The sequence below is a fragment of the Camponotus floridanus genome, unplaced genomic scaffold, assembly GCF_003227725.1.
Source record: "Camponotus floridanus strain SB8 unplaced genomic scaffold, Cflo_v7.5 scaffold14, whole genome shotgun sequence".
Taxonomy (NCBI): Eukaryota; Metazoa; Arthropoda; class Insecta; order Hymenoptera; family Formicidae; genus Camponotus; species Camponotus floridanus.
In genome coordinates, this window is record NW_020229259.1 from 101,907 (window position 1) to 123,731 (window position 21,825).

At 34.0% G+C, this 21,825-nt stretch overlaps 1 protein-coding gene across 4 annotated transcripts in view; it reads left to right on the forward strand.

The window, feature by feature from the left end:
* The window catches only part of LOC105257995 (calmodulin-binding transcription activator 2), a 73,045-nt gene that overhangs the window by 7,391 nt on the left and 43,829 nt on the right, over positions 1-21,825 (forward strand). For all 4 annotated transcript variants that reach the window (XM_025406342.1, XM_020029593.2, XM_025406341.1 and 1 more), the window contains exons 2-3: positions 1,547-1,948; positions 4,355-4,637. In XM_025406342.1, coding sequence (XP_025262127.1) covers positions 1,724-1,948; positions 4,355-4,637 — 508 coding nt within the window. In that variant the 5' untranslated portion in view covers positions 1,547-1,723. The remainder of the gene's footprint in view (positions 1-1,546; positions 1,949-4,354; positions 4,638-21,825) is intronic.

Here is a 21,825-nt window from a genome sequence, read left to right on the forward strand (position 1 = left end):
AGTGAGAGTAAATTTTTGAAATTTCGTCAGACGATTCTTCGATAACTTGAAGCTTTAATTTTTACCTTAGGTAAGATTATAATCGCTGGAAAATTATTTTCTCTACTAAAAATTAGTCGAATGAGATACAAATTGTAGCTCTTTTTCATTTAAGATCACTATCATAATATAGTTTGGAATAGTTCCAAATCGTAAATATATTGTTTGTTTTTTATTTTATGTTGCCAACACAGAGACAAAATCAGCAACGACAAATAGCTTCATAAAAACATATGTTTGCGAGCGTTTCTATTATTAATATTCTACAATATTAACTATTTTATTGATATTTTTATTTCCAATTAGTGTATATAATTTACCGTGTATGTCTATATTTCTCTATCAATTATTCGTTATATAATTTTAATATAATTTTTTCGTTTGTTTTATTTACTTTAATATTTTTAAAATTTATCATTATTAAAACATTGTAGATAATTCAGGAATTAAACCGAGCATTAATAATGTTTCTTTTTTCCGCGTTTAAAAAGTTGCGCTTTATAAAAATAAGTCTTATTAAGAAATACCGTCTTTTTATCAGTCCCTCACAAACTTTCATCTCACGGTATATCACGCGATACGGGCACAAATGGTTTTGAACAAAACCCATCCAATTTTAAGCTGCGATCCCTTCGAGATCTCCTGTTGCTACGAGCTCTGAGATCTTGAAAACAAATCCTTTCGCTCGAACGGGTCGAGAAAATGAGAAAACCGTGCTGGACTTTAAACTAGGATGACAAGATTGTAGCTGTTCGAGGCCAACAACGTTTCGCTTATTCTATGCAATAATAGATATCCATGGATGTATCTAAAAACATCATTTAGATTTTTATTATTTACTCTACTTTGTTGTTAAAAGAAAACAAAAATTAAAACAGTTAATGTAAGAATATTGCTATAATTATGGAAGTTAAAAACTAATAACAAATCCTTATTCAAATTTAATTAAAGAGCTCTTTCTTTCTTTAAATAGCAACTCGTTAACACAAATTAAAACCTGCAAAACAGCAAAGTCACTCAGCGAGCTGGCGAGTCTTTAAATTAAATTTGTCGGATAAGATTGATCGATCTTGGAGTACAAACGCTCGCTGAAAGAAACGAGATATTACAGTATTGAACGTGCAACGAGCCATTATCTAAAAGCCGGTAGCTTCTGAAGCCGACCCTTACTTCAAACCGCGCACACGCCCGCTATTTTGTCGCCAACTTGTGTACCGCGAGAGTTACCTATTGAAAAAGAGCTATCGAGAGAGGGAGAGAAGGAAAGCGCGAGAGAAAGGACGGGGAAAAGAGAGAGAGAGAGAGAGTTCATGGTTTGTTCGTCGGCAGAAATAATCCCATCGATTCGCTTTGCGGAAGAAGCCACGCTGATACGCTCTTCGGATTCGCGCGTTTACGAACGAAGGCGAACGTGTAGATCGGTGGCGGGGAGAACGGACGGGCGGGTAGGATCATCCCTTAAAACGACAGCTTTAATATCAGCCTGGGTGTGTTTGTGTGCGCGCAGGAGGAGCAGGCGACAGCGAACGGGTGGGAGCTTTAAGAGTCGGCGAACGTGTCGTGCTGGAGAACGACGCGCTTAACGTCGTCGTTGTCGACGAGAGGAGCAGACGAGAGGAGAGTGCGGTCTCTCGCAACCGTCGTGGGCAGATCGGCGACCGGGTGGCACCGGGTGGCGACGAGGATGAGGCAAGTGGTCGTGTTGGAGCCGGCGGGCAGCGTGCTGGTCATCAGACAGACCTCCCTGGGCAACGGCGGCGGAAACGTCGGCACCAATTCAACCGGCACCAACGACACCCACGCCTTGGTCAATCACGCCGCCGTCCCCACGATCGCCTCCAACGACCACAATCAGAACAGGATCGTCGTGGTGCGCTCATCTACCTCGTCCACCTGCATGACCAACTCGGTGAGAATCGCGGCCCGACCTTTACACGTGTACAATCGGCGAACCGCAAATTGCACATGGGTTTAGCCTGTTTTCGAGGGGTTTAATATTTATTAATTATTAATTATTAATTATATATAATTTATTAATTATTTAATATTTGATATTTATTAATTATTAATTAATATTATTTTCTGTTTGTTGAAACACGCACTGAGAAAAATCGTTCGATTGTACCAACAAGACATACACAGAGAAAAATATCGTTCCACTGCTAAGAAAAATGATTATTCAGTTTATTTTTTTCTTTTTTTAAGTAATAATTTTCTTTAACCAAGAATATAGTCTTGATAATAGTCTTAAAATATACTCATCACAAGTGTTAGAAAATTCATTATCATGTACTGAAAAGAAGGATTTATTTTCTCTTCGAGAATATTGTAAAATTGTATCAAAGAAAAATCAAACTCACTTTATGTGATAAGCAAACCAAATTTTTGTTTTAATTTAATATTCTTGACTAAAATACTGCAGTTACTAAAATTCAGAATATATTTCATTAAATTTAATGCTTGTGATGAACTTATGATATATTTGCGGATGTACAAACTTATGATATACTTAAGATAAATAATATTTATTTGAATACAGTATACATTTTTTTCTGTGTATGATTGAAGGTATTTTGGTTAAATTAAACAAGAATTTCTAGTTATCATGATAAAACTCCATTTTTTATAACTAGAACGTTTAATAGATTTTATTTAAGGTTTTGGTTGGTATTTTCTGGTTGGATCCCTAAAATTTCTTGTTACATTAATTTCTTTGCGAGCCATTCTTAACTTTACTCGTTTTAAATATTTGCTATGAAATATATATATAAAAAACTAGTATTCACATTAAATCCAAAGTATATTTTTTTTCTCTTACGAGCAGTAGTGCCAAAAAGAGGACGCTAGCTCTCTGATTGTTTGTGTTTGAGCTGCATCTTCTTCTTGCATCACTGTTTATCAGTTTAATTTCTAACAAACTGAATTTAAAATAATTTATTCAATAATCTGGATTGAATTTATCCAATAATCTTGTTGGAATTCAGAATATTAAACAGACTTTTGAGATTAGATGGAAAGAATTTTAAACGACTTGGTGCTGGTTTAGTATTATTAACCAGAAAATTTGGGAAATTTAACAGGAAGAAATTAATCAGATTCATCTGGTAATTCCTACAAGAATTCTGGTTCGTCCATTTTCCAACAGACATACTGGAATCTAGACAGAATTCTAATTAATCCAACCAGATTTTTTTCTCAGTGCGGATTCTGATCATTTGAAACTAACAGGAAACTGAATTTATATATTATGTCAAAATCTGTTTTATTTTTAGGAGCTTTTCACGAGAATAAATTGTCGAGAATCGAGATTAATTCGAACGTCGAGTGCAGTTTAAAATATCCGAGAGTTTAATTGTGTTCTAGAAATTTGATTTGATTGTCGATTATCATTGTGAACATTTGACCGCGTTTCTTAATAAGAAGATTGTTTGGAATTTTATATTCAAATACGCGCGACAGTTATTTTCGAGATACAACGTGGATATATCCAGTATGGGACTGCAAATCGGTTAATTAATCCTCATTCGGGAGTCGCTGGTAAATTGCTTGACGATGTTACCTCGATTTAACTGGCAGATTAAACGTGTAGAAGTCGTATTAGGAAAGTTCCTGCTAAAAACGTGTCGACGGCAAAAGGTCAAATGATCGCTGAAAGCGAGGTCGGAGGTGCGAAAGAAAGGTACGAGAGACAGGTATTTCTCTGTCGTTCTTTCTCAGAGGACAGATGTCGTCGCAGTTAGTCTTGCAACGAAGTACTTGCAGGAATAAAAGGCTTGCCTTTCCAGCCAGCGTAACGCGAGAAAAAAAGTACCGTCGCTTATATAGCTTTACAATACGAAACGAGACAACTTCAATTACAGCTGGGAATGGGTGGCAGGTGGTACCACGAGCCTCGCCTCGTTCCAATGTAAAGGGTTAAAGAGGATAGATCGCTCCTCGTCGCGAAGGACGCGTCACGATTTCAACTTTCGCAACTTTCTACGTTATTTATACGCTTATTAACGTCGCGTTTATTTTTTTCACCGAGTCAAATAAATGAATAGTCACGCTTCACGGATAAATCTTGTACAAAAGCGCGCAACTTTTATCTATTTTTTTCGCGTAAATTCCAAATATCTTTTAATCGAACTTCTTCACTCAATTATTTATAACTTTTTCAGGCATTTCCCTACAATTTCCAATATATAATACTTGATTATTCTAAATTTATTTATCGAATAAATATTATATTGCCTTTCCAATAAATAATTCTTGCAACTGACACAGAGCTAAAATAGCCTACTTGTGCTTTATGATCGCTTTGTGCACCGTTTAGGCCGACAATCACGCATCGACCAACGGTAATAGCAACATCAACGTTAACGCAAACATCAATGGGAACCCGGGCGGCATCAGCTGCAAGTCATCGCCGAAGGTCGGGGTTGGCGCTTGCAAGCCGAACGAGAGAAACGATCATCTGCGGAACGAGTACAAGAGCCAGGACGCCAACAGCAACGAGACGAATCCCTCCGCTGGATGTCGTCCAAGGACGAGCAAGGAAGCTGCTCACGAGACTGTCGTTTCTGAGAGGAAGCTTGATGGCGCGGATCCCATCTCCGGTGAGTACTTCCGCCATTACTCACCTGTACCTTTGACAACCCCGAGCGGATCGTCCCATATATTATTTACCCTTGCATTTGGATTAGGAGGGGTCCTGATGTATCTTGTAGTCGCCTCTTCGTGTAACAAATGTGTATTAATATATTTGAGAACACACCTTCTTTCGTCAGTTATAACGTGTCTTGAAACTGATGAAGGGAAAATTAAATTGTCAAATGAGTTGTATTATTGATTACAATAAGATACACTGAGAAAAGTCGTTTGATTGTATCAACAAGACGTATATGATTGAAGGCATTTTGGTTAAATCAGACAAGAATTTCTAGTTATCATAATTTTACTATAAGGATTTTACTATAAGAATTTTACTATAGTATTTTCTGGTTGGATCTATAAAATTTCTTGTTACATTAATTTCTTTGCTTGCGGCGAGCCACTTTTAACTTAACTCGTATTCAATATTTGCCATGAAATGTATATAAAGAATTAGAAATTTGTAAATAGCTTAATATCGCTAGTCGAATTTACAAAAGGTTAAATGAAATGGTGTAGTCGACCAAACTAGCCAGAAATATAATTTATTCAATACGACGTTTCGACCATATGGTTGTGGTCCTTATCAAGTATGCACTGGAATAGATATATAAGTTGCAAAAAATTATTGTTCACATCTAATTTTCGGTTTGAACCGTAATACGCACAATTAATTTAGTTTAAACGTGAGATATTTTAAATATACATACAAATTAGCCGGCGTATTGGTGATCAGAGTGTCGGCGTAGATAATAATCTTGTACAAAGCGCAAGTCACATTAACAAAACTTTATTTTTAAATTTAAATTTAAATTTAATTTAAATTTAATTTAAATTTAATTTTAAATTTAAATTTCAATTTTGAAGAACAATGAGTCCGTGTGGGACCTCGTCAAAGACTGAACGCAATCATAAGTAAACGGAACTACATGACCTTTATTATTTTGTCATAAATGTTGTTTAAGTTTTCTGTGTCTTTTTGTAAGTTGATTAGGTTATCAAATCTCTTTATGAAAAACATCTCAGCAATTTCTCTTTTGCGAACATACTTTTCGTTGTGTAGGATGTTCGGTTTTATCCAATCAAAATCATGGCCAGATTCTAATCTATGCTTGCTAATTACTGAATGATTAGTTTCATGTAATTTTATGTTATTACAATGTTCTTTTACTCGCGTACGTAAATGTCTTTTTGTTTGTCCGATATATGCTAAATTACAATCCTTGCAATTTAATTTGTATACAACGCCTGTTTTATCATTATCGTGTAAGCGATCTTTACCCCGTGTAATTAAATTATTTAGTTTTTTTATTATCTTATACACGACCTTTAAAGCCTCTATTACGCAGGAGACGGTATAAATCTTGACTAACATTTTCAACGTATGGTATTGTGATAAACCGAGTCACATCAGAACGAGTAAGATTCACGTCAGTTGTAGCATTATGGTCACGATTATTTAAAAAGTTGAGTCTTTTTTTAATGTGTTTATGTATAAAATGTTCCGGAAAGCCGTTCTTAATTAACGTGTCAAAAACTAGATAAAGACTTAGTATTAACATTAAATCCATAGTATATTTTTTTTCTCTTACGAGCAGTAGTGCCAGAAAGAGGACGCTAACTCTCTGATTGTGTGTGTTTGAGCTGCATTCTCTTCTTGCATCACTGTTTATCAATTTAAATTCTAACAAACTGAATTTAAAATAATTTATTCAATAATCTGGATTGGATTTTTCCAATAATCTTGTTGGAATTCAGAATATTAAACAGACTTTTGAGATTAGATGGAAAAAATTTTAAACGACTTGGTGTTGGCAAGTTTAGTATTATTAACCAGAAAATTTGGTAAATTTAACAGGAAGAAATTAATCAGATTCATTTGGTAATTCCTACAAGAAATCTGGTTCGTCCATCTTCCAACAGACATACTGGTTGAATCTACCAGAATTTTAATTAATGCAACCAGATTTTTTCTCAATGCATTATACATAATTTTTTTTTAGGGAAAATAATGACAGTTTACAGAAATAAAATTTTATTATTATATAAAATATTATAATCATTATGTGTATTTTTTTCAAGGAAGATAATTAATGATAGTTTAATAAAAGATATCAAATTTAAATATTATTACACAATAATTATAAAAATAATTATAATTATAAAAATTACAATAATTATAATTATAAAAATTATTACAATAATTTTCCTAGATATCTTATAAGCATCCACCTTGTAGGAAATTTCTCTGTGATGCAAAGTTATTTCTGCGAGAGTAAAATAATTCCAACGCGTATGCATTCAATACTTACAATTGACAAGTGATAGATAATTAAATGTACAATTCTAATGCAACGAGATTTTTTCTCAGTGTACGATTATTTGCGACAAAGAGGAATTTTTAATATAATTTAAGCGATATATAAAAGTCATACAATTTCGAGTAATGAGCCCTACTGCATATCAGCATCAATGTCGCAGTAGGGTTCTCGCGATTGTTTGTGTCGTTAAGAAAAGTTTTCAGGCTCGCCTGTCCAAGGCAGCTTTAAGTAGTTCTCGAAAATTATGGCGCTCCCGCACGAAGAGCTAAAACGGTGAAACGGGCGAAGAATTAGCCCCCGCGCGTTGAGACTTGAAGAAAATCGCAATGAAGTTTAAAACAAACGCCAGCGTTTTAAGGCGTACGGTTACAGTGCCGCATGAGAACGGTGGCACCGGAACGGAGAGAAGCCTGACCAAAGTTTCCACTCATCACGATGAAAACGGAAACTGCACACAAACTGCACTCGAGTTTCGCTCGGAATGACTTCGGGGCCCGTAAACCACGCGATTAGCAGCGAGAGACTCTGTATGAGGGAAACGATAAACTATCGGTCGGACAACTTTTACAGTTTGTAGCTTCTCGTGTAAATTGGCTAAGGAGCAGTAACTACTCCTTAAGGCTATTATCGCGCGGATAATTGAGCGAGATAAGAATATGGCCGAATAAATGTAATTCTCGTATTAAATTCGATTCGAGAGGAAAAACGCTCGTGGATGAAGAAGATTCTTCAATCCGATATACATGTAAATACGCGAATCATCAAGTATATCGACTTATCTTAAGGTCCCTTTCTATATTCACATAAGTTTTACATTTTTGAATATTTCTCCATATTTTCAAATTTTTGAATCGGTAAATATGGAGCTATTTTTTCTTTTTTTTTCTTCTTTTTTTTTTAGGATTTTTGGTCGTCGATAATTTTTATCTGTGATGTGAGAATTTTTATTTTTCAAACTTTTTCAGAGATGTGGAAAATCGATTTATTCCTCGAATAAAAATTCGTATGTGCAATTAGTGTCGCGTCGTAACATTGTTGTAACACTTTTTCACGTAACTAAATAATCGCGCTTTTTTTCACCGCCCGTTAAATTGTTTCGTCCAGTTGAAAATGAATTTAACTGCCGTTGTATATCGGAAAACAGCGATCTGCATATATACAACTGCTACAACGTTGATCCTCGATAATATGTAACTCTGATATTTTTCTGTATGATATATACGCCGTTGTATATGTGTAATAATACACTGTATATAACTCGGAGATAAAAACAAAATGTGTAGTTGAAAACCGAATGTAGAAAGAGCAAATATCCACAATTCACCGAGCAGGATTATTTCCCTTCTATTTGGGGAGATTGCGAAAACAGCATCGATCGATGTGCGCTGAAAATCCGCTCTGCGAAGGGGATCCAGAGATTCTCATCCCTAAATCGTCCCACTTATCGTCGTACTCATTTTTCGAGAATCGCGATCTTTTCCAAAGTGAGAATTATCGATCTACATTATGAAAGCACGTGAAGGGAATGGCGATGGAGTCGTCCGAATTTTTTAAGTATAATAAAACACCTTTTCTATCCATAATTTATCTTGAGACATCTTTAAGTAGCTTTAAGAAAAATTATTCTTTAAGGATGTTTCGTATCTATTTTCAAAATATTGAGAATTTAATGAAAATTATACAGAATGTCCTTACATATGTTTAGAATCTTCATTTTAAAATTTTCTAAAATTAAATAAATAATATAATTCATTACAATGATAGTGAACAATCAAAACTAATAAAGACAACCCTAAAGTTCTTTCACAAACTATAAAAATTAAATAATAAATTATAAATAATTCTAAATTTATTATCCTATAAATTAACTATATAATTATAGAAATATTTAAAATTATTATTTCAAATACCATTAAAACTACCAATATAAATTTGTATATAAAAATTAAACTTATAAAAATAATTATACATAAGTATCCATAAATAAATAAATCAATTATAAGTTTTTAATTTCATTTTAATATTAACATGTGTTCTTATGGGAAACGTATAACCACGTCGATTCAAACGACAAAAACACATGGAAATAATATTCAGAATTTTTTTAAAATCTGTAAAAGTGTAGTTTAGATACAGAGGAAATATTTGGTCGAATAATATTATACAAATACTAACTGGTTAAAAAGATATTAAATATAATTCAATGTGAAATTAACCATGTATCTGACACAAGGCGAAATTCTCTGCCAAAAGTTAATCATTTCGATTAAGGATGTTTTGTACCTATTTTCAAAATATTGAAAATTTAATGAAAATTGTACAGACTGTCCTTACATATGTTTAGAATCTTCAGTACAATTTTTAAATCGATTCACTAAGGCGTTCACAAGTTATAAGGATTATAATTTGCACCGAATTAACATATATTCTTATGGGAAACGTATAACCACGTCGATTCAAATGACAAAAACACATGGAAATAATATTCAGAATTTGTTGAAAATTTGCAAAAGTTTAGGTACAGAGGAAATATTTAGCCAAATAATATTATACAAATACTAACTGGTTAAAAAGATATTAAATACAATTCAATGAAGTTAGCCATGTATCTGTCACAAGGCGAAATTCTCTGCCAAAAGTTAATCATTTCGATTAACAAAATTCGGAATATTTCAGTAAAAACGCAATAAATATTAAAAAATACATCTCTGCATTGTAGTTAAGATCAAATTGTAATATTCTACACAATTAAATACTCAAAATACACCAAAAGTGGATATATTCGTCAATATTGATTTTCAGCTACTTTTTGCTGAGATTGTACATACAAAGCATCCTTAAGAACAATTCAATATAATTCATTTTTCCGTTGTAACTTTATTAATTTTAATTTAACCCTTGCATTACGAATCTCTTGCGCTACTTTTCCACGGAGTGTACAAGAAAACCCATCACGTACAATATTTCACTGCGAGATTTCCGTTACGATTGTCGCTACTTTTTCCCGAAAATGAATTTTTCCATCTATAATTTCGTTGTGTTCTTCGTTTTTACTTATATATCCTTCCACGTACGTCTGTCCCCCGTCGTGAAAAGGGGTTTCGGCTCATTTCCAGAATCCGTTGTATGCAACGCGCAAAGATGCACATGCATTTCGACTCACGTGGCATATGCATAGTTACCGGGCTGCAGACACAGTCGGTCCCTCTATTCTTTGAACAACATTTTCCATAAAGGGCACTCGTGCATGAATCCGATTCCGAATATAAATAGAAAGAGCGAGTTGAATACAAAGAGAAAGAGAGAGAGAGAGAGAGAGAGAGAGAAAGAGAGAGAGAGAGAGAGAGGAAGCCGCGAAAATGGAGAGAACCATGGAAAGTAGTCATCATTTGACGTCACGTGCGGTAAATACAAGACGCGGATAGCACTAAAACGTCGCGCAAATTTCAAGAGATGGCAATTTTTACGATCGTCAAGTTCTAACGATGGCGGTGAAACTCGGCGACAACTCGCGAAAGCGGTTAGCCATACACGAAAAAAAAAGGAATCGAACGCTTATTGCAACTTTGCGCTTAACGCGGTTAGTTAATACAAAGTTTAATTGAAATTTTAATCGAAAATGTAAGTAAACGTTCCATCACAATGTCCGATACACACGCAGATCACGTTTGACGTTATAAAAATATTTATCCGATTAAAATCCGATGTAAAAGAGAAATGTGATATATAATGTATATTTGTGATATGAAAATATTTGTTAAATTTTTGACAAATATATAAATTATCGCAGTGATAAATATAATCGGAGCTATTTACGTCAGCATATTTAATTGATTCAGTTTTTTTTTCTAAATCAATAGTCGCGAATGGTTTTTCGATGTTTCTAACACTTTCTCGTAAAAGTTTGATGAATGTACGGCTAGAGGCATTTTCTGTATCGTGACCGGCTTTTGTGACGCACCTGACCTTCTCTATCGTACCCCCTTATTTATTACCGACCTTGTTATTTATTGTTAGTGCTACATAGGCCGGGAAAGTTTCTCTTAGGATCTATGGTTTTCCGATGCACATACAGACTTTAACCCTTCGTAGTTTGCGTCGCGTTTTCCTCTGAGATATGTTCGCTGGATAATGATCAAAATTATTACAATCGGAAAAAGATTAAAGGCTGAAGATAATTTCTTTAAAGTATCTCATTTTTAAAAAAATATCTTATCCACTTACAGATAACATACATGTACATATTTTTCAATCAATAATAGTCATTTAATAATGATGTGTTTTATAAAAATGATATCTCTTGAAATATTTTCATATTTTCAGAGAACAATACAACTCTTTAATATTCAATATAAAAATTGAATTTCAATATAAAAATTAATATTTAATATAAAAATTCTATTTTTCTTTTTTATGAATTATGCAATAATTGTATTATTAGATAAAATAATAAATTAGCGTTTGTGTAAACTTCTTTTTTTTTCTTTAATAATCTCTTAATTCCTATTCTAATCTTATACATTTCGTATTTCCTTTAACATTTCAGTTACAATAAAAAATAAAAACGATTAACACATAATAATAATCTTTAATAATCTCTTAATTTCTATTCTAATCTACATACATTTTATACTAATGTATCAATTTCTACTTTTGCGGAAATAATCAATCATTTCTAGAATCACGAGAATATTGGAAAAAAAGTATTTGAAAAATGTTTGCAACTATTAATATATTTCCATCGTTCATTACAATTTTTATAACTGTGAAATGAAGGCAATGATTCAAACCATTTTTATACAAACGTTCAATATTTTTTTAATACGTATTTCCTTTAACATTTCAGTTACAATAAAAAATAAAAACAATCAACACATAATAATAATCTTTAATAATTTCTTAAAAGTATTTTAAAAATTTTCACAACTATTAATATATTTCCATCGTTCATTACAATTTTTATAACTGTGAAATGAAGACAATGATTCATATCATTTTTATACAAACGTTCAATATTTTTTTAATGCGTATTTCCTTTAACATTTCAGTTACAATAAAAAATAAAAACGATCAACACATAGTAATAATCTTTAATAATTTCTTAAAAGTATTTTAAAAATTTTCACAACTATTAATATATTTCCATCGTTCATTACAATTTTTATAACTGTGAAATGAAGACAATGATTCATATCATTTTTATACAAACGTTCAATATTTTTTTAATGCGTATTTCCTTTAACATTTCAGTTACAATAAAAAATAAAGAAGATTACGATCTAACACACAATAATAATAAGATGTATAGTATATATTCAATACAGTAATACATAAGGCAAGGGGCAAAAACTTGAAAGCGCTTTCCTCATAAAGTCGAATTTGGCGGCCTTCCTTATCGACGCGAAATTCCATCCCCAAAATCTCACGCGTCGTCATTCCAGGAGAGACGTCGTAATACTCCGTTCGAGCTTCCGAAGAAGTGCACCCCGGCGACACGGGGGTATAATTCGTAGTTCCGGCAATATCCGCCAGAGCGGCGATCGTGCGGCCTCAACCCCCGCTCGCGCACCCTTTTCATCGCCCATCCCTTTTCGCCTCGGCAACCCCTTTTATGTCACGCGGCCCAGTATCCACGGGCATCCCCTCTGGCCCTATCCCGTTTTATCTTGACCTATCCGATTACCTATCCGGTGACTAGACCAAGTATCGACTTCCCGAAAAGCAGGTCCTTCCCTACGGGAACGCTCGCAACCCCTTTAAGCTCGTTCCCCCTATCTCGTTTTGCGAGCAGATTCTAATTCGGCGTTTCGCACTCAAGAATAAGACCCGATGACTTAATTCGTGAAACGCGTGTCTTCTCGCGTGGCCCGGCAGGAAGTGTACCAAACTCATTCGGCGAATCCGGGCTCGAGTTTCTTCGGACCTGGCAATCTTATTGATTGTCTTAGCTCTCCTGCCGTGACTCCTCTCTCTTTCTTTCTCCTTCCATCTCTCTTGCTCTCTCTTATTCTCTTTAACCCTTCGCTCTTGTCTTTCTCCTTCTTGTTGCTTACAATCCCCGTGCCGCCTACATCCCCTATCACCCATCTCTGCCCATCCTTTCTCTCTTATAAACCGACCTTCGGTATATATATATCTTTCTTTCTTGCTTTATCTATCTCCCTCTTCTACCATCACACCCTACATTGATGGCGAGCTATCGTTGACGACTAACGACCAGCGACTTACGTGTCCGAGCAGTTTCGATCCCACCGAAAAAAACCGAAGTGAGACACTACGTAACGTATGGGAGAAAGAGAGGATCGAGAGAAAGGACAGGAATAAAGAGAGATAACAAGGGTCGAAAGAGGAAGCGACGAGAGGGTAGTTGGACATGAACCCCCGACATTCTATTTAAAACCGTGCATGGTGATAGCAGAGAGAGAGAGAGCTTTGTTGAGCTAGCTAGCTAGATAGCTAATTTGGTAATTTACGAGCTTTTACCAAAAAGTTGGACACCTCGGGGATGGCTCCGCACTTTGACACGTGACCCACTTTTATTGAGTTACGTAATTGATCGCCCTGTGTCTGCTTCATGTTAGCGCGACCTCCCTTTTCTCCTCCACCCACATTGTGTCCACTTGTATAATCCTAACTTCTTCCCTTCCGTTTCTTGCGCGTTCTTTTCCACTAATACCTCGAAAAAATTCGAAAATGGTCTTATTATCTGCATTTCGAGGTAACATATGGTACTGCCGTGTATACCTTTTTCGAAAAAAAATGGGTGTATACTTTTTTCGAAAATGATGAAAGAAATTAAATAGTAGGGAATAACGGGCATGAAAAATGGTATAATCTATAAAAGCATTGTACTTTAATCTCTGTGTTGAATATATTTTCTCTTTATTCATTATTTTTGGGAATAAATGGAAGATTAATAGAACGGACAATAATTGGTAAGTTTAATATTATATGACATATAATCATAAAATAAACTTTCCAAGTATTGTCCACTCTATTAATCTTTCATTAGAGAATAAATGGAAGATTAATAGAATGGACACTAATTGGAAAGTTTATCCTATGATTATATGATATCATTATTAATAATTTATAAAATTTTCAAAGTTACAAAGTTGCGAAAACTGATAATTATGACGTCATTATTGATAATTTATAAAATTTTCAAAGTTGCAAATAGTAGATAATTATTGATAAGCCTTAATAATTATATTGAACACTATAAAAAAGTAAGTTAATTCGAAAAATTAAAAAGACACGCAATTGTTCTAAAAAATTCTAAGAATGTTAAATTTAACTATGTGTATTACTATTTATTGAATTAACTCACTCCTGCACGGTAAAAAACATTTTGTATTTCTGTTAAAATTTTTTCGTGTAAAAACTTTTGTGTTAAATTTTTAATATACTCTTATGTTAATGTAACATATTATCGTTGCGTTATTTTGATATTTCTGCGTTGAGTTAATATTCACCGTTTCTAAGAGTTAAAACAATACAATTAATATGTAAACGAATTTTTGATGAAATATGTTATATGTTAAAATGAACAGATAAGTTGTGTTATTTTTCTCTCTACAACAGTTTCCATATGTTAAATCGACATCTCTCTTCTGTTATTTATCATAAAAATGTAAGAATAACATTTTCTTTTAGTTAAATTTAACATTATAAATATGTGAATTTAACATAAACTTTATTTCCAGATAAAGTTTAAGTGTTACACTTTTGTGTTAATTTTTAAACATATTACTTGTATTATTTATTTACATACTCGCCTTCTGTTAAATTAACATTAAAATTAGAGTGGATAAATTGGGACATGTGAAATATGTTAAATTTAACACACAATTTTTTACTGTGTGCAGAATATTGATTAAACGATGTCAATAGGTACTCGATTGTGAAAGCTTAATTAGTTATTAAAGGCAAATTAGATCTCCACTTGAAGCCGGAGGAATTATCAAAATCTGAATAGTCTCGATAGCGCAAATGCCATCTCTGTTATCTACTCCTGTTCATTAATGACTGTCGTTATTAATGACAGGCGCTGCTGAGCCCGGGACGCATTGTTCGCGTTAAGCCGGGGGTGTCGTTTCCAGAATTTAGCGACATGCGATCGGAGACCCAGTTACTTGTTCCCGCGTGTTTCTCGTTCACGTGGGTCGAGCGATTGAGAACTCGTACCATTTTCGAATTATTTTACTCCGACAGTTATTTTTAGAGACTAGTTTTACAACCTTACAAGCGCGAGAGGGACACGTCGAAAAAATAATGGAATACGAGTAGCGACGAAAAGGAGTACGCCGCTAATTGTTATGCGTAAATCCGTTTTTATCGCGTGGAAATAATAAATTAACCGGACCGTCGATAATGGATTGCGTGCGTGCGGGTCTCTCTAGCATTAACTCTTTAAATATGTACGCGACGAAATCGCTAAAACCCTTCGTAGGGTATGCCTTTTGCCGCGATACCATCGGCGAACGCGAATTGTTATCGCATTCGCAGTACCCTAATTTATTTTCAACTTATTCACGTGCCTTACTTGAATACCCCTTTCACGATACTATCTTGGTGATAAACACGAATTGATTTATTAGCGATTCAATGAAAAAAAAAAAAAAAATTCCAACACTTGAAGTACAAGAACGCCAACGCATGAAAGATATTTTTCTCTATTTCTCACGTTGCATATTCTTGGTCGCGCACACTTTTTTTTTCACGATACTATCTTGGTGATAAACACGAATTGATTTATTAGCGATTCAATGAAAAAAAAAAAAAAAAATTCCAACACTTGAAGTACAAAAGCGCCAACACATGAAAGATATTTTTCTCTATTTCTCACGTTGCATATTCTTGGTCGCGCACACTTTTTTTTTCACGATACTATCTTGGTGATAAACACGAATTGATTTATTAGCGATTCAATGAAAAAAAAAAAAAAAAATTCCAACACTTGAAGTACAAAAGCGCCAACACATGAAAGATATTTTTCTCTATTTCTCACGTTGCATATTCTTGGTCGCGCACACTTTTTTTTTCTTTTTGAGGAAGCTATGAAATTCAAGGCGAAAAAGCGTCATGGAGTTTCTTGTTGCGTTGCACCCTCGCAGTTTCACAACAAAAAGATTGGCGCCAGCATGAATATGCATGCTCCCTAAAACTATTTCGGTTACTTTGGGGCTATTTAGAGGTACGGTATGTGAGGTGACGAGAAACGGCCGCGAGCGAATAGAGTATTTAACGGCGAGGGAAGATTGCAGAGCGTTATGCCGTGTTTGCCGACATAAATGACGAGGTTAATTGTCGCGATTATATCTTAGTATACGCTATTAATCTATTTGTGCGATATTAATGCGCTTGCACTCTGGCTTAGCGTACAAACTACGTGGCAACTTTTATGCGAGCTATTATTTAATGCCGCCCAGATTACCTGGAGGGTGCGAAAAAATCATACAAGTATTTATACAAATATATTTTTCATCCAAAATTTTTACATCAATCGTGTCGCTTGTTTGAAATAAGATTTCTAGAACGTCGAGATCGGCGATCTGATCGGGATTAAATGATGGGCGTTCGATCTAGTACGCGTAATAAAATTCTGTGGCGTCACAAAGACAGATTGTTGATAGATTTATTTCGTATTCGCTACTCGGACGTTCAATAACGTTTCACGTCACGTTTTCGAGGTGAAGTATCGTCGCGCGAAAACGAGAAATTTTTACGGTAACGATGTTTTTTTTTTTTTTTTTTTATAACGATAGCGAATGACAAATTATATTACTTAAATGTTTGACACGTTAGTTGCACGTACAGCAATATCTCTTTTCAGTAGAAATATTTTTTTGTTATTCTACATAACAGAACAAATATTTGTTACAGGTAAAAGTATCGCGCATTTGGATTTAAATTAACAATTTCAGAAAGATTTCTTGTCAAAGCTTTCTGAAACTGAAGCATGTAATTATTTTTTATACATTTATTTTATATATATTTTATATTATTATTTTTTATATATTTATTTTATAAATTGAAGCATGTAATTTTTGTATATTTATTATATTATATTTATAAAAATACACAAGAAAACGATTTATTACGAATGTATATAATGCATTTTGAAACAATTTTTTTACGCGAATATTTATGATTTCTATGCAACTTAAATGATGACAGATGATGGAGAATTATTGCTTTCCCGTGTATATCATCACTTTATTTTGGTAGATTGTTGTTTTTTGCTGTAGAAACGTCAGTCCCATAGCCGTTTGCGAAATCCACGAGTTTTTGTATGTTTTTGCGGTCGCCATAAATCAGAGTGAAACAAAATGAACTGTACGTAACACTCCGTTTCAATGGTCGGGTCGGATATCGTGTGGATATCGCGACGTGTGGAAGGCGCGAGTGAACTCGGCACGGGCCCAAAAATTAGCTGGCAGATCGGCTCCAAGGAACACAATTGTAATCGTTTCTGACCATATGTCGGCTACAGTTAGAAATCATCTCACACGTGCGTTCTACTTCCACCTTTACGCTCCGCGAACGGTGGAGCGCGTGTAATCGCGAATGATGTATGTAGTTTAATACGTGTTTACTTTGTCGACAGTCGAATTTTTGTCAGCAGTTTGAACGCGAAGTTTAACAGCGACATGGATGTGAAAGTCACTATTTTTCAAGATAAATATTTTTTTAGGTTTAATAGAGATATCGTTTTGATGAATTGAGCGAAACGATGGAAACAGGTTGATAATACATCAGACATATGTGCGACGATTTTGTCAAATTCCTAGATTATCGAAAAATTAGCCAGATCTATCTGACAGGATGATTAATAATGACGTAAAGCGTATAGCTTAATGCATGTTTATCGTCAACAGTCAGGAATCTGAACGCGAAATTTAACAGCTTGCGACACTGGTATGAAATATGTCCCTGCTATAACTATTTTTCGACGTAAATACATTTTTACGTTTAATAGAGATATCGTTTTGACGAATTGAGCGAAACCGTGGAAACATTTGTAGTAATATATCAAACGTCGATACGAGGATTTTGTAAAAAAATTTCTAGATTATGGAAAAATTAGGTGACAGAACGATTAATTAAAGTCCGAATGGAAGCGCGATAAAACCGCGTCGTGTCGAAAATGCATAATGGCGATTGAATTCGAGTGGGGTATCGCGACCTCGATATGATGTTCACGCGGCTTCCGCGTCGCGGAAGCAAATAAATCGAGGGTGGCGTCGCGAACACACCGAAGGTCGGAAGGTCGGAAGGGCGCGAGCCCGTTTCATTTCGCGATGCGAGATTCGCTCAATTACCAGGCCGCGGATAAATTACGAGTTTAACGCGACAGAAGCCGCCTGCGATCGGAAGCTATTCGGAACAGATCTATACGCGAACTAATTGGAATTTAAGCTCCAATCTTTCGTTTCGTCGATTTTTTCAGATTTATTTATAAACTGAATTGTAATGACGCACACGCAAAACCGAAAGTAAAATTTTTTAATATGTAATTATTAAGAAATTTTACTATTAATATAATTATTTAAAAATATTATTTAATATAATTTAAAAAAATTCTATTTAATATAATTATTAAAGAATACTATTTAATATAATTTTTAAAAATACTATTTAATATAATTTTAAATAATAGTATTTAATATAATTATTAAAAAATGTTATTATTAATATAATTATTAAAAAATACTATTTAATATAATTTAAAAAATACTATTTAACACAATTATTGAAAAATTTTACGATTAATATCAAACCTTGAAATATACTAATTTCAAAATTTCATAAAGAACTTTGACTTTTTGATCAATCCTAAAAAAAATCAGAATATTAAATTAAATATTTTTGCAAATACTCTAATTAAATCTTTTATTTTAGGATGATACTTGGGATTATAATAGAGAATTTAGGATTATAATATTTCGTATGTTTGACAGGCTAATTGTATATTGATTCCTTAATTAATTACGCTCGTTCTCGAAAATGATTTAGAATCGCGGAGATCATTCCATCACACGCCTGCCCTAATCGCGCTCGATTTAGTTCGTCGCTTTCGAAAGCTACGTGCGCGTTGTACAGGCACGCTTAAATCCGTATAAATACCTCGTGAATCTACCCATTAATCAGATTGACGATAGGAGCTCGACGCCTGAGTGATTTCCATCCCCCTCGCCATCCCCGGGGTGTTCCTTTTTTTTTCTTCTTCCGCGAGCCTCTCCATAGGATTGCCTCCAGCAGTCTGGCTTCAGAGGTCACTAGAAGGTGGCAGCACCTCGATTAAAATTCGACACGAACCTTCTGCGAGAATCCGATGTGTGCTGTGTCATGCTCCACTTATATATATATATATATATATATATATATATATATATATATATATACAGGGTGTCCCAAAAGTCCCGGACCGGTCGAATATTTCATAAACTATGCACTTTAGAAAGAAATGTTTCAGACAAAAGTTGTATGGCTTGAAGGGGGCCATCAGATAGTGGCAATGATTTGACATGGGAGAGTCATTTGAAAGTCACGTGAAGATCACCGTCAATTTCTTAAATGGAACTCCCGATTTTTTATTAAATATTCTGGTAGCTCACGTCGAGAGCTTTCCAAAACACTATAATTAAGTTAGTTTTCATGGAGTACTTTCCGAGTTATGAGGCTTGAAATCATTTCTTAATTTTACATAAACCGTAAAATATCTTATAAAATATTCATTTTTCGATTATCTTAATACTTTTATGTACAAAATAATGAGAGGAATCAATTGGTGTAAAGAAAAAACATAGTTGTTTTTACGAAAAAAATATGTAATTTGCAATTAACAATTACATTTTTTTTTAAACAACTATGTGTTTTCTTTACACCAATTGTTTCCTCTTATTATTTTGTACATAAAATTATTAAGGTAAGATAATCGAGAAATGAATATTTTACTAGATATTTTATGATTTATGCAAAATTAAGAAATGATTTCAAGCCTCATAAATATCGAAAAGTACTCAATGAAGAAATACTTTATTATAATGTTTTGGAAAGCTCTCGAGATAAGCTACACAAATATGTAATAAAAAATAGGGAGTTCCATTTAAGAAATTGACGGTGATCTTCACGTGACTTTCAAATGACTCTCCAAGGTCAAATCATTGCCACTGTCTGATGGCCCCCTTCAAGCCACACAACTTTTGTCTGAAACATTTCTTTCTAAAGTGCATAGTTTATGAAATATTCGACCGGTCCTGGACTTTTGGGACACCTTGTATATATGTCGCTGTACATGACATGTACATGTACCTAGGTATATGGCAGCAGTCGGGCTGCAAACGTATGATCCTCGTGGCACGAGCGAGTGCACAATTCATGTGTATAGGTGCGAAGTCGGGGAGAACTTGGCCTGCGTTTCGTGGATTGTGAGAGAAATATCGTTTAGCCGCCGACGAGAAGGGTTGAGAGTTTGGGGAGACGTGTGCGGAAGTCAATTCCGATCATCCCCGCTGCTTACGATGATGTTTTTAATGGCCGCTAACGAATCCTTGCAATTGCGCAGAGACTTGCTTCCTTCCGTTCTCTGATATTTTTCAATCAGTGATCCGGATCTTCGAAATTTCTCTCTCGCTCATGAGCGACGAAAAATAATCGCGTTGCCCATTTTATCGTCATTCATTATAGCTCTTTAAGGTTTCGATTATTAAATATTATTAAATATTTTTCTAAGCGCATTCTCTTTCACACGAGTAATTATAAGATTCTGTTGGAATAAAATCTAAATTTAAAATTAATCAAGAAACCTCTCGTGTTGTATGTAGGACATTCGTTCCTTCATTTCGAGGCAAAGAGCGAGCTTGGTCATTCTCCCGTTTGTTACTTTGCTGTTGAAAATAAATTTCGAATAGTATCTTGCAATTGTTCGGTAGATTTAAGCTACTTTCGCGGTGTAAAATGCCGAGTCGGTTGTTTCAGCCCGCGCATTTACGAGTCGCAGCCCGAATAATGTATAATCTTGTAAATTACTTTCTTGGATGCGGAACCGCGCATGTATCCTTTCCCCAAAAGAATCGTGCGGTTTTCTTTAATGCCGTCAGCAACGGGGCAGCAAAGATAAAGTTTATCTTCGCTGGCGAATTATTCGTGCAACCGCGAGAGACTGCTACATCAAGTAGTTTACGATTTTCACGGGCTTGCATGCTAACGATGCTCTCCATATGGTTTGTCATGAGCCTTACCTATAGAACAATGTAAACTTTACACTGTAAAGTTATTTAACCGTGGCTGACATTACACGTTTCGATGTTCGTTCACATAATTGAGTTTCCTTGTTCCACGCGTTGCAACTTTATAAAGTCCTCTGTGTAAATTAGCGGACTTAATTACGTTCATTCGTAAAAACATTATCTTGTCGAAGATTCGAATCAACGAGAAATTTATTCGTCTTACATATTTGACAATTTTATATAATATATATACACAGAAAAAAATAAGTGTCAAATCAAACTTGAACTAACGCATTCATTGTTTCGTATATACAGAACAATTTATAATCTTCTTAGAAAAATTTAATAATTTTAAATTTCAACAATATTAAAGTCTTATTTTATTATTTTATTATTCCATTATTTTATTATTTTATTATTTTATTATTTTATCATTTTATCATTTTATCATTTTATTATTTTATTATTTTATTATTTTATTATTTTATTATTTTATTATTTTATTATTTTATTATTTTGTTATTTTATTATTTTATTGTTTTATTATTTTATTATTTTATTATTTTATTATTTTATTATTTTATTATTATTATATTATT